A 14,807-nucleotide genomic window follows, 5' to 3' on the forward strand; every position below is an offset into this window, starting at 1 on the left:
GGTCTAAGTTACACAGATGCTGGTCTAGGTTACACAGAGCTGGTCTAGGTTACACAGACACCGGTCTAGGTTACACCGGTCTAGGTTACACAGGTCTAGGTTAAACAGATGCTGGTCTAGGTTACACAGACGCCGGTCTAGGTTACACTGATCTAGGTTACACAGATGCTGGTCTAGGTAACACAGACGCCGGTCTAGGTAACACTGGTCTAGGTTACACAGAGTTGGTCTAGGTTACACTGGTCTAGGTTACACAGACACCGGTCTAGGTTACACTGGTCTATGTTACACTGGTCTAGGTTACACAGACACTGGTCTAGGTTACACAGACACCGGTCTAGGTTACACAGACACTGGTCTAGGTTACACAGACGCTGGTCTAGATTACACTGGTCTAGGTTACACAGAGCTGGTCTAGGTTACACTGGTCTAGGTTACACAGATGCTGGTCTAGGTTACACAGAGCTGGTCTACGTTACACAGACACCGGTCTAGATTACACTGGTCTAGGTTACACAGGTCTAGGTTACACAGATGCTGGTCTAGGTTACACAGGTCTAGGTTACACTGGTCTAGGTTACACAGATGCTGGTCTAGGTAACACAGACGCCGGTCTAGGTAACACTGGTCTAGGTTACACAGAGTTGGTCTAGGTTACACAGACACTGGTCTAGGTTACACAGACACTGGTCTAGGTTACACAGTTGCTGGTCTAGATTACACTGGTCTAGGTTACACAAACGCTGGTCTAGATTACACTGGTCTAGGTTAAACAGGTCTAGGTTACACAGAGCTGGTCTAGGTTACACAGACACCGGTCTAGGTTACACCGGTCTAGGTTACACAGGTCTAGGTTAAACAGATGCTGGTCTAGGTTACACAGACGCCGGTCTAGGTTACACTGATCTAGGTTACACAGATGCTGGTCTAGGTAACACAGACGCCGGTCTAGGTAACACTGGTCTAGGTTACACAGAGTTGGTCTAGGTTACACTGGTCTAGGTTACACAGACACCGGTCTAGGTTACACTGGTCTATGTTACACTGGTCTAGGTTACACAGACACTGGTCTAGGTTACACAGACACCGGTCTAGGTTACACAGACACTGGTCTAGGTTACACAGACGCTGGTCTAGATTACACTGGTCTAGGTTACACAGAGCTGGTCTAGGTTACACTGGTCTAGGTTACACAGATGCTGGTCTAGGTTACACAGAGCTGGTCTAGGTTACACAGACACCGGTCTAGATTACACTGGTCTAGGTTACACAGGTCTAGGTTACACAGATGCTGGTCTAGGTTACACAGGTCTAGGTTACACTGGTCTAGGTTACACAGATGCTGGTCTAGGTAACACAGACGCCGGTCTAGGTAACACTGGTCTAGGTTACACAGAGTTGGTCTAGGTTACACAGACACTGGTCTAGGTTACACAGACACTTGTCTAGGTTACACAGTTGCTGGTCTAGATTACACTGGTCTAGGTTACACAAACGCTGGTCTAGATTACACTGGTCTAGGTTAAACAGGTCTAGGTTACACAGATGCTGGTCTAGGTTACATAGGTCTAGGTTACACAGACGCTGGTCTAGATTACACTGGTCTAGGTTACACTGGTCTAGGTTACACTGGTCTAGGTAACACAGACGCCGGTCTAGGTAACACTGGTCTAGGTTACACAGAGTTGGTCTAGGTTACACAGACACTGGTCTAGGTTACACAGACACCGGTCTAGTTTACACAGAGCTGGTCTAGGTTACACTGGTCTAGGTTACACAGATGCTGGTCTAGGTTACACAGAGCTGGTCTAGGTTACACAGACACCGGTCTAGGTTACACAGGTCTAGGTTACACAGGTCTAGGTTAAACAGGTCTAGGTTACACAGATGCTGGTCTAGGTTACACAGGTCTAGGTAACACAGACGCCGGTCTAGGTAACACTGGTCTAGGTTACACAGAGTTGGTCTAGGTTACACAGACACTGGTCTAGGTTACACAGACACCGGCCTAGTTTACACAGAGCTGGTCTAGGTTACACTGGTCTAGGTTACACAGATGCTGGTCTAGGTTACACAGACACTGGTCTAGGTTACTCAGACACCGGTCTAGTTTACACAGAGCTGGTCTAGGTTACACTGGTCTAGGTTACACTGGTCTAGGTTACACAGATGCTTGTCTAGGTTACACAGAGCTGGTCTAGGTTACACAGACACTGGTCTAGGTTACACAGACACCGGTCTAGGTTACACTGGTCTAGGTTACACAGACGCTGGTCTAGATTACACTGGTCTAGGTTACACAGACGCTGGTCTAGATTACACTGGTCTAGGTTAAACAGGTCTAGGTTAAACAGATGCTGGTCTAGGTTACACAGACGCCGGTCTAGGTTACACTGGTCTAGGTTACACAGATGCTGGTCTAGGTAACACAGACGCCGGTCTAGGTAACACTGGTCTAGGTTACACAGAGTTGGTCTAGGTTACACTGGTCTAGGTTACACAGACACCGGTCTAGGTTACACTGGTCTGTGTTACACTGGTCTAGGTTACACAGACACCGGTCTAGGTTACACAGACACTGGTCTAGGTTACACAGACGCTGGTCTAGATTACACTGGTCTAGGTTACACAGAGCTGGTCTAGGTTACACTGGTCTAGGTTACACAGATGCTGGTCTAGGTTACACAGAGCTGGTCTAGGTTACACAGACACCGGTCTAGATTACACTGGTCTAGGTTAAACAGGTCTAGGTTACACAGATGCTGGTCTAGGTTACACAGGTCTAGGTTACACTGGTCTAGATTACACAGATGCTGGTCTAGGTAACACAGACGCCGGTCTAGGTAACACTGGTCTAGGTTACACAGAGTTGGTCTAGGTTACACAGACACTGGTCTAGGTTACACAGACACTGCTGGTCTAGGTTACACAGAGCTGGTCTAGGTTACACTGGTCTAGGTTACACAGATGCTGGTCTAGGTTACACAGACACCGGTCTAGGTTACACAGACACAGACACTGCTGGTCTAGGTTACACAGGTCTAGGTTACACAGACACCGGTCTAGGTTACACAGACACCGGTCTAGGTTACACTGGTCTAGGTTACACAGACACAGACACTGCTGGTCTAGGTTACACAGGTCTAGGTTACACAGACACCGGTCTAGGTTACACAGACACCGGTCTAGGTTACACTGGTCTAGGTTACACAGACGCTGGTCTAGATTACACTGGTCTAGGTTAAACAGTTACTCACCCAGTAGGGCAGCTTCTGGTCGGCCATGAAGGCTTTGAGGCTCGGTTCGCTCTTCCCATTGCTGGTCCAAACCCTCTTCCAGGAGGAGAACGTCTCGTATCCGTCTTTATGACTGCAGAAGAACAGAGGAGGATCAGGTGTGACTCGAGCAGCAGAGCCTAAACATTACCCATCAGCACTCACCTTCTGTAGTAATGATCAAAGCACTCGTTACAGAAGTGCTCGCCACACGACAGGTGATACCAGCGAGACGTGTATCCGTTCCTGGCACACCTGATGAAAGCAGACGTTAAACACACTGACCTCTCGATTCTCATTACAGCATCAGATGAGAACAGAACGATCTGAGTAATCACTCTATGATCTGAGTAATCTCTCTATGATCTGAGTAATCCCTCTATGATCTGAGTAATCCCTCTATGATCTGAGTAATCACTCTGTGATCTGAGTAATCACTCTATGATCTGAGTAATCACTCTATGATCTGATGATCTGAGTAATCACTCTATGATCTGAGTAATCACTCTATGATCTGATGATCTGAGTAATCACTCGATGATCTGAGTAATCACTCTATGATCTGATGATCTGAGTAATCTCTCTATGATCTGAGTAATCTCTCTATGATCTGAGTAATCCCTCTATGATCTGAGTAATCTGAGTAATCACTCTATGATCTGAGTAATCTGAGTAATCACTCTATGATCTGAGTAATCACTCTATGATCTGATGATCTGAGTAATCTCTCTATGATCTGAGTAATCTCTCTATGATCTGAGTAATCCCTCTATGATCTGAGTAATCTCTCTATGATCTGAGTAATCTCTCTATGATCTGAGTAATCCCTCTATGATCTGAGTAATCCCTCTATGATCTGAGTAATCCCTCTATGATCTGAGTAATCCCTCAGGATTACTCAGATCATAGAGATCATAGAGGGATTACTCAGATCATAGAGTGATTACTCAGATCATAGAGTGATTACTCAGATCATAGAGTGATTACTCAGATCATAGAGAGATTACTCAGATCATAGAGAGATTACTCAGATCATAGAGAGATTACTCAGATCATAGAGAGATTACTCAGATCATCAGATCATAGAGTGATTACTCAGATCATTGAGAGATTACTCAGATCATAGAGAGATTACTCAGATCATAGAGAGATTACTCAGATCATAGAGAGATTACTCAGATCATAGAGTGATTACTCAGATCATAGAGTGATTACTCAGATCATAGAGTGATTACTCAGATCATAGAGTGATTACTCATTACTCAGATCATAGAGTGATTCCTCAGATCATAGAGGGATTCCTCAGATCATAGAGGGATTACTCAGATCATAGAGGGATTACTCAGATCATAGAGGGATTACTCAGATCATCAGATCATGGAGAGATTACTCAGATCATAGAGGGATTACTCAGATCATAGAGGGATTACTCAGATCATAGAGGGATTACTCAGATCATAGAGGGATTACTCCTCAGATCATAGAGAGATTACTCAGATCATAAGGTAGTTCGCAGTTCATTGGAACGAAACCTATCACCAACATCCGGTTTTTGGAGAGGACGCTGGCGCATGTTTGGCTGACGCTTCTCCTGCCATATTTTATTTTTATTTTATTTTATTAACTATTTTTATGGATTATTTTAAATTCTCCTGAATTATTTTAACTCTATGCTTTTATGAGTTTTTCTGTTGCCGGTTTTGCACTCAACCGTCTGAATCAGCCTTTCGATGTGTTTTGTCTTGGTCTGTTTGCTGCTCGCCGACTATATCTGCTGCCGTGTTTCTATCCCTGCTACCTGTCCGCTGCCTGCTGTTGTCTCTGTGAACCAGCGCTAAGCAGTGGACTGAACTTCTGGACATCACCTTGCTGATTGTTTGTTCTGGTCTGTCTGCTGCACGCCGATCACATCTGTTGCCGTGTTTCTCCTGCACCGTCCCTGCTATCTGTCCGCTGCCTGCTGTTGTCTCCGTGTGAGTTCAGACGGATCCCTGGTGCTGTACTAGCTTGATACCCAGCAGGTTTCAGCCTCTTCACGAAATGGTTGAATAATTCTGAATGGCATCATGCGACTTCATTTAATCATTTGGATTATCGCCGATTTCATTACATCAGGAACCAGCACTAAGCAGAGGACTGAACTTTTGGATATCACCATGCTGAGGTACTCTCTATCTGAACTTTTATCTCTGGATCACCTTTGCCGCCCAAATTATAGCGTCTTAAAATCTCTGCGCTCCTCGCACCTCCTCCGTCGGCCTTGTTACTCTCATAGGGGCTCACGTCAGAGTCGTTTTGTTGTCGGTGCTGGAGACTCAGTGTTTTGGTCGAACCGTAGGCGCGTGCTGTGTCATACTTCTGTACCTCGAGGAATCTGTTATGGAAATCTACGCTATCCAGAGACTTTTTCTCAAAACACTGTGGTGAATGTGCTCTGCAGCAATATGCGAATTGCTCACTTAAACACGAGGTCAATAAACAATAAAACGGCACTTATCACGGATACTATTTTAGATAGGAAAATCGACATCTCAGTGAAACATGGCACAAAGAAAATGACTATTTTAATCTGAATATGTGTGCCCCACCTGGTTACAAATATGCTGACGTGCCTCGTGCTTGTGGTAAAGGTGGTGGCCTGGCTGTGATATTTGGACCTAATGTCTCAGTAAGGCCCAATCCCAATTCTATTTTATACCCCTTCGCCTACCCCTAACCCTTACCCCTTGCCCCTTGAAACAGAGTGGCAAGGCGTAGGGGTGAAAATATTCCCCTAAGAAATGGGACACCACTACTACACCGTTACATGTCATTATACATCGTCGCTAGCGCCTACGTCACAGGAGATGCGCCAATGTTTATCACAAACTTCCAAGATGCCGTCGTCAGCTGTAGTCTTGCGTGAGTTACAGCTATTTTTTGTATTTTTCTTCTGAAGTTTGCAGAAAAAAACGGAGATGACGATATCTTCAACGCCTAAAAGCTGCGTTCATACCAAACGCGAATAGAGCGTCTGGCGCGAGGGATTTCAATGCGTTTACGCGTGTCTGGAGGTCTTGCGGCACGAATGAAGCGTTTAGTGCGGCGCGGTGGACGCGAATTCGCCTCATTCGCGCGTCCACTTCGCTTCAAACTTTTGCTTTTTACACGCGTCATATTGTTAACGAACTTTAACGATTTTTTTGCAACCGTTTCTTTGAAGAACATGACCGTAAATATGAACACAAGATTTAATGTGACAAAGAAAATGATTATTGGCAGTCATGTTGCCTCTGTAGCCGGTGTATGCAGGTACATTTCTCATACCCCTTCGTTTGAAGTGTGGTCCCGAAAAATCTTCGTTTCAAGGGCTATCTGGCCCTTCCCCTTACCCCTACCCCTCCAACCAAAAGAGAATTGAGACAGCCCTACCCCTTCACGTGCACACGCAAAACGGAGGGGTAGGGCCAAGGGGTAGGGCCAAGGGGTGAATTGGGATTGGGCCTTAATGTCATTGATGCACCTAGTGTTTCTTCATTTGAATGTCTGGTTTGTAAAATCAATGGTGTTTCACCTGTTCTTATGCTGATCATTTACCGTCCACCAAAACCTAATCCTGCATTTTTTTCTGAGTTTACTGAGTTGTTGACACTTCTTAGTCCACTCTGTCCTGCTATGGTGCTGACTGGCGATGTCAATTTTCATATTGATAATCCTAACTGTGGAAATACTGCTACTTTTAATGCGCCACCCGTGCGCTCAGCTATTTTTATTTATTTATTTTCTCTCGCGCGCTCGCGCCTTTGAGTTCATAAAAGCTCAGGTGAGTAAGAAACACTCAACAAACACGGTGAGTAATGTCTTGTCCTGTTATTATCATGCGTTGCGTCTGAATGCGTTGTTGTTTTTTGGAGCTCTATCGATTTGATTTATAATTCTTGATTTTTCTCTTTAAACTCGCTTACAACGAACATTTTCTACTTTTCCTCACTGAGAAGCACTACTGCTCAAACCTCATTGCTACAACGCGGACTGTTGAGCAGACGCGTCTCAAGCCTATTAGTGATCCAACGCTGCATACTCTTAAAGGTTACGTCCGTGGATCACGGCTGAACGCGTCTTCTCCACACTCACTTACAAACAAACTTATAATATAAATTAGTATTAATATTGATAGCATCACTGGTAGCTTCGTTGCTAACTCACTGTCCATCTGTTAAAATGGCGAATATATCAGATGTAAGTAGTCTACCGTTTGGTGCAGGTGAGGACACATTTGAGCTGCACGCACTGCAGTCTGAGCTGGAAGCTGTTGAGAAACAGATCCACAACCTTTTATTGAGACAGGCCGAGCTGAGAGACCGGTGTTTGGCTCTTGAAACATCACGCGCCGATGCACACAAATCAGTGTTTAACGTTACTAACCCGCTGACTCCGACCGCGTCTACTCCGTGCGTTCCTCAGCATCGGGCGCAATCAGCCATGGTCTCGTTCACTCCGGCTCCAACACGCCACCACGAAGCCTGGGTGGTTCCGCAGCGGAAGACGCGAGTCAGGTTTAGACCAAGACTTTCTCCGACCCTCCCGGTTTTCGAGTTATCCACACAAAACCGCTTCTCCCCTCTACGCGAAACAGAACGCGATGCTGTGATCATCGGCGATTCCATCGTTCGGCACGTACACGCTACGTTAGGTAAAAGTAAGGTGCAAAGTCACTGCTTTCCTGGTGCTCGTGTTTCTGAAATCGCTGCTCGCGTTCCCGAGATCCTGAACGGTGACGAGTGCGTCGGAACTGTGGTCCTGCACGCGGGAGTGAACGACATCAGGCTGCGCCAGACGGAGATTCTGAAGAAAGACTTCAGGAATCTAATCGATACGGTACGCAGCACATCGCCTGAAACAACGATCATTGTGTCAGGACCGCTTCCCACGTACCGACTAGGGCATGAAAAGTTCAGCAGATTATTTGCGCTAAATGAATGGTTAATGTCATGGTGCAATGAGCAGAAACTGCTCTTTGTAAATAATTGGAATCTGTTTTGGGAGCGTCCTAGGCTTTTCCGTGCTAATGGCTTACACCCAAGCAGATTCGGAGCGGATCTTCTGTCAGATAACATCTCCAAAATGTTAAAGGTCCCATGACATGCTACTTTTTGTAGGCTTTAATATAGTCCTTAGTGGTCCTTAGTACTGTATCTGAAATCTCTTTCCAAAAATTCAGCCTCGGTGCAGAATTATAGCCACTACAAGCCAGTCCCAGAATGAACTTCCTTCAGACGGGCCGTTTCGGTGTCTGTAGCTTTAAATACAAATGAGAAGGAGAAAGGCGGCGCAAGGTGGAGGGTGGGTGTGGCCTTGACCATCTTGCGCAACGGTACCATGCATGTTTGTTTATGTTGGATATATTGCAATGGCACGAAGACACGCAGTCGTTCAAGCATTTCAGTTTGACCCAAAATCTGATCCAGATGGAGAAGCAACAGATGAAGAAGTTACAACTCAGCGGCTCCAGCAGGACGTTTCCGAATGGTTAGTTTAAAATATTATGTCTGGATACGGTACTTTATTCGGATGGTTTACAGTTATCATCATGTAGCTAACGCGAACCTACTGTTGCCTTTTCATGAGAGATCTGTAACGTCTGTAATTTATCTTATTACAATTACATCAAGCTCTGCGATCTTGAAATGCGGATATCGCGCGCGCCATATAACCAACAGGAAAACGGTTATCCAAATAACAAAGAAATGTACAACACTCGCGTTACAGTATGTGTAACTTGATGCCGTCTACCTTTACATTCGCGCAAGTAACTGCATAGCTGCATAGCTAATGTGACAGCCACATTCTACGTGTAAGAAGCTAGGTAACCATAAACAGTAAAGCAACACACTTACTTGTCCGACGTTCAGCAAGCCCAGCTCTGTATTGACCATTCGATGTTCATTTGTACATCCAATTATTGAGCAATTATTACGCTCATTTTCTCATGGGCGAGAAATATTCTCTGGGCGGGCAAAGCAGAGAAAGGGGAGGTAACATTTCTCCTTATGACGTCATAAGGAGGAGATTCAAGATCAGCCCGGTTGAGCTTCCATTTTCTCAAAGGCAGAGAAAGATAGCAAAAGCTCGATTTACACCGATTAAAATTTTTAGAAACTTGGGGACCATATACAGGCTAGGGGAACTCATATTAATGTTAAAAAACCTCAGAAAGTGGAAATTTCATGTCATGGGACCTTTAAATACCCTTTGACTAGTAACCAAAAGTCCAAATCATAGTCTCTGCTGCACCAATTCAACTGATATAAATACTAGTGTAGAACATTGCATAGAAACCGTGTCTATTCCTCGTTTAGTGAGATCAAATAATAAATCTAATGCAGGATCTAGGAAAAATCTAATTGTTATTAAAACAGAAAATGTTGCTATTAGTAAACAAAAACTATTTCTAAAGCTAGGTCTTCTAAACATTAGATCACTCACACCTAAGGCAGTTATTGTAAATGAAATAGTCACAGATAATAGCTTCGATGTACTTTGCCTTACTGAAACCTGGCTTAAACCAAATGATTATTTCGGTATTAATGAGTCTACTCCTCCTGGATACTGTTATAAGCATGAGCCCCGTCTGATTGGTCGTGGCGGAGGTGTTGCAACCATTTATAGAGATATTCTAAATGTTACTCAGAAAACGGGTTATAAGTTTATTTCATTTGAAGTACTTGTACTAAATGTTACGCTCTTAGATGTTAGAAAAACATCCCTATTATCTCTAGCCTTGGCTACCGTATATAGACCGCCAGGGCCTTACGCTGATTTCCTAAAAGAGTTTGCAGATTTTCTCTCAGACCTATTAGTCAATGTCGATAAAGCATTAATTGTTGGAGATTTTAACATACACGTAGATAATCCAAATGATGCGTTAGGAGCTGCGTTTACAGATTTATTAAATTAATTTGGGGTCAAGCAAAACGTCACCGGACCAACACATCGTCTTAATCATACACTCGATTTAATTATATCACATGGAACCGATCCAACCGATATAGATATCATTCCACAAAGTGATGAAGTCACTGATCACTACATGGTAACTTGCATATTACGTACTGCTGTAATATGTCATGCGGCGTCGCGTTATCAACCAGGCAGAACAATCCTCCCATCCACCATAGATAATTTCTCAAATTGCTTATCTAATCTTTCTCAGCTGCTGCCTGAACCCAAACAAACAGATGAACTAGAAGAACTAACTAGCACTATGAGCACCATTCTCTCTAGAACATTGGATGTGGTTGCACCTATTAAATTAAAAAAGGTCAGAGAGAAAAATAAAGCACCATGGTATAACAATACTACGCATGTTTTAAAGAGAGAAACCCGTATTTTAGAGCGTAAATGGAAACAAACTAATTTAGAGGTCTTTAGAATCGCGTGGAAAGACAGTATGTCACGTTATAAAAAGGCCCTAAAAGCGGCCAGGGCTGAGCACCTCCGCAAACTAATAGAAAACAACCAAAACAATCCAAGGTTTTTATTTAACACCGTGGCTAGACTAACAAATAAACAGACGTCACCCGAACAAAATATCCCGTTACAGTTCAGTAGTAATGATTTCATGAACTTCTTCACTGAGAAAATAGAAAGCATCAGAACCACAATTGTAAACGTTCAATCTTCAATCGCGCCTTATAATTCAGCTTCAATTATCACCCCGAAAGAACAATTACAGTGCTTTACAACTATAGAACAAAAAGAGTTAAATAAACGTATCGCTTCATCTAAAACAACAACATGTTTATTAGATCCTATACCAACTAAACTACTGAAAGAAGTGTTACCTGTAGTGGAAGAGCCTCTCCTCAATATTATTAACTCGTCTTTATCTTTAGGTCATGTTCCAAGAACATTTAAACTGGCGGTTATAAAACCTCTCATTAAGAAACCACAATTAGATCATAATAATCTAGCAAATTATAGACCCATTTCAAATCTTCCATTTATGTCTAAAATATTAGAAAAAGTGGTGTCCGCTCAACTGGGCTCTTTCTTGCAACAAAATGATATCTATGAAAAGTTTCAGTCTGGATTCAGACCGCATCATAGCACTGAAACTGCGCTCGTTAAAATCACAAATGATTTACTTTTAGCTTCTGACCAAGGCTGTATCTCAATACTAGTTTTACTTGATCTTAGTGCTGCGTTCGATACTATAGATCACACAATACTCTTAGATCGACTACAAAATTATACTGGTGTTCAAGGACAAGCATTAAGCTAGTTCAAATCATACCTATCTGACCGCTACCATTTTGTCTATTTAAATGGAGAAAAATCGATCATAACTCCAGTAAACTATGGAGTGCCGCAGGGATCTGTATTAGGCCCTCTGTTATTTTCAATATATATGATGCCACTTGGAAATATTATAAGGAAACATGGAATTAGTTTCCATTGTTATGCTGATGACACTCAAATATATATTTCATCACGGCCGGATGAAAACGCTAAATTTTCCAAATTGACAGAGTGTGTTAAAGATATAAAAGATTGGATGACGCGTAATTTTCTTTTATTAAATCCAGACAAGACAGAGGTAATACTTATCGGTTCAAAAAACCGCCCACAAATCCTCGCTCAATACAACTTTAACATCATAGGATGTCCAGTTACTTTATCCTCTACAGTAAAAGACCTGGGTGTTATACTCGATTGCAACCTGTCTTTTGAAAATCATATTTCATATGTTACAAAAACAGCCTTTTTCCACCTTAGAAACATTGCTAAGCTACGTAATATGCTATCAGTTTCTGATGCAGAAAAGTTAGTTCATGCATTCATGACCTCGAGACTGGATTACTGTAATGCTTTATTAGCTGGTTGTCCTGCATCCTCAATAAACAAGCTACAGTTAGTCCAAAATGCCGCCGCTAGAGTTCTTACGAGATCAAGAAAATATGATCATATAACACCGATTTTATCATCACTGCATTGGTTACCTATAAAGTTCCGTATTAATTACAAGATATTGCTACTGACTTATAAAGCCCTAAACGGCTTAGCTCCAGTCTATTTAACGGATCTTCTATCGCCCTATAATCCATCACGCTCTTTAAGATCACTAAATTCAAGGCTTTTGGTCATACCTAGGATATCCAGAACCACCAAAGGAGGGAGAGCATTTTCACATTTGGCTCCAAAACTCTGGAATAGTCTTCCTGATACTGTTCGTTGCTCAGACTCGCTCTCCCAGTTTAAAACTAGATTAAAGTCGCATCTCTTCAGCCAGGCATTCATATAATCCTACAGTTCAAACTACAATCCGTCCTCTAGCTCATAAATGCCAGAGGAGAACTGGCCCCCGACTGAGCCTGGGTTCTCCCAAGGTTTTTTTTCTCCATTAGGTCACCTGATGGAGTTTTAGGACACCATTAGGTCACTTGATGGAGTTTTTCGGTTCCTTGCCACTGTTGCCTTTGGCTTGCTCAGTTGGGGATATTTTGGGGATATTTAATTTAATTTTATCAATCAATAAATTCCTCTTGAAACAAACTATGTTGTATTATTTTAATTTAATACTGTGAAGCTGCTTTGATACAATCTGTATTGTGAAAAGCGCTATACAAATAAACTTGACTTGACTTGACTTTTATGGACATTTTGGATGGCTTTGATTTTACTCAGCATGTCACTTTTCCGACCCATAAGCTGGGACACACATTGGATGTAGTCTGCTCTGCTGGAGTTGACATTAGATCTCTGAATGGTATAGACATGAGTATAAGTGACCATAGACTTATTACTTTTGATATGAATGTCATGTCTTCACGAGCCACTTCTAACGCACTATAAAATTTCGTAATCTCAAGCACATGGACTTCTCGTTCTTTCCTGCCTCTCTCTCTGGGCTTCCTATTACTAACTCCGTGGAGCACTATAATTCCATGCTCTCTGCACTTTTGGATGAGTTTGCACCTGTGCGGGAACGGGTTGTTACATTTAGGAAACCATGTCCATGGTATACCCCAGAGTTGCGCTTAATGAAAGCTGCTAGAAGGCAACTAGAACGGCAGTATAAGAAATCTGACCTGACGGTACATAGGCTTCGCTATATTCAACAACAGTCTGAATACCACTCTGCTCTGAACATTGCGCGTAAAAATGACTATTCTAACATCATTGGAAATGCTGCAACTAATTCTAAAGCTCTATTTAAGACTGTTGACAATCTTCTTAAACCATCTAAGGCCATCGTTCACTCCTCTGCTGACCAATGTAATTCGTTTCTACATTATTTCACTGGTAAGATTGATGATATATACAGCTCCCTAACCGCCATCACCACAGTTGAGTTAGTTGATACACTACCTTTACATCTTCCGATCACTACTTTTTCAAACTTTGACATGGTTGGAGTTGATTTTATTACAAGTACGGTTAAGTCCATGAATTCAACCACCAGTATTTTAGATCCGGTTCCTTGCTCGGTTATTAAGAACTGCCTCGCATCAATTTGCCCTCATATGCTTTCTATTCTGAATTTATCATTGAGTTCTGGAATCGTTCATCCAGAATTGAAAATAGCTGCCATTACACCAGTCCCTAAGAAGCCTGGTTGTGATGTCTCTGATCTGTCTAACTATAGGCCAATTTCAAATCTTCCATTCTTGGCCAAAGTCTGGAGCGTGCTGTGGCTATTCAGCTAAATCATCACCTAGCACAAAATAGTCTTCTTGAACCTTTTCAATCTGGGTTCAGAAAAGGGCATAGCACTGAGACCGCCTTAGTGAGGGTTGTAAACGACCTTCTTACCGCAGCAGATTCTGGTGTATGCAGTATTTTTGTCTTACTAGACCTCAGTGCTGCTTTCGACACTCTATGTCATTCTCTCTTGCTGAATAGGATGAAAAATTGGCTGGGTATTTCTGGAGTCGTACTCAGTTGGTTTCGGTCTTATTTAGCGCATCGTGCACAGTTCGTAAGCATGGGCATTTTTGAATCTGATACCGTACCTGTGCGACAGGGAGTTCCTCAAGGTTCAGTGCTAGGTCCAATTTTATTTAATATTTACATGCTTCCACTTGGGCAGATCATCAGTAAATACGAGCTTGGGTATCACTGTTATGCGGACGATACGCAGATATACATCACCACAAATCCGGATGCACATTGCTCACTAAATACTTTGAATAGCTGTTTAGCAGAGATCAGTTCATGGATGCAGAACAACTTCCTGAAGCTAAACGGTTCAAAAACAGAACTGATGCTGATTGGTACAGTGGTGGCTATCCGTAAGACTGATCAGGTTAGTCTGATTGTTGACTCTAACAGGGTAACCCCCTCTCCACAGGTGCGGAATCTCGGTGTAATTTTTGACCCACAATTGAGTTTTGAAGCACATATAAAACAGGTCTCTAAAACTGCTTTTTACCATCTGAGAAATATTGCTCGACTTAGACCATTTCTCTCCTTTGTAGATACAGAAAGGCTCATACATGCCTTCATCACAACCAGGCTAGACTATTGTAATGCCCTGTTTTCTGGCCTTCC

At 42.9% G+C, this 14,807-nt stretch overlaps 1 protein-coding gene across 1 annotated transcript in view; it reads right to left on the reverse strand.

Moving 5' to 3' along the window:
- The window catches only part of kdm1b (lysine demethylase 1B), a 40,823-nt gene that overhangs the window by 24,039 nt on the left and 1,977 nt on the right, over positions 1-14,807 (reverse strand). The window contains exons 3-4 of the mRNA XM_082186881.1: positions 3,441-3,634; positions 3,258-3,369 (exon numbers count right to left, since the gene is read on the reverse strand). Of these exons, the coding sequence (XP_082043007.1) occupies positions 3,258-3,369; positions 3,441-3,634 (306 nt within the window). The remainder of the gene's footprint in view (positions 1-3,257; positions 3,370-3,440; positions 3,635-14,807) is intronic.

The sequence above is a fragment of the Leuciscus leuciscus genome, assembly GCF_965113295.1.
Source record: "Leuciscus leuciscus genome assembly, chromosome: 12".
NCBI lineage: Eukaryota > Metazoa > Chordata > Actinopteri > Cypriniformes > Leuciscidae > Leuciscus > Leuciscus leuciscus.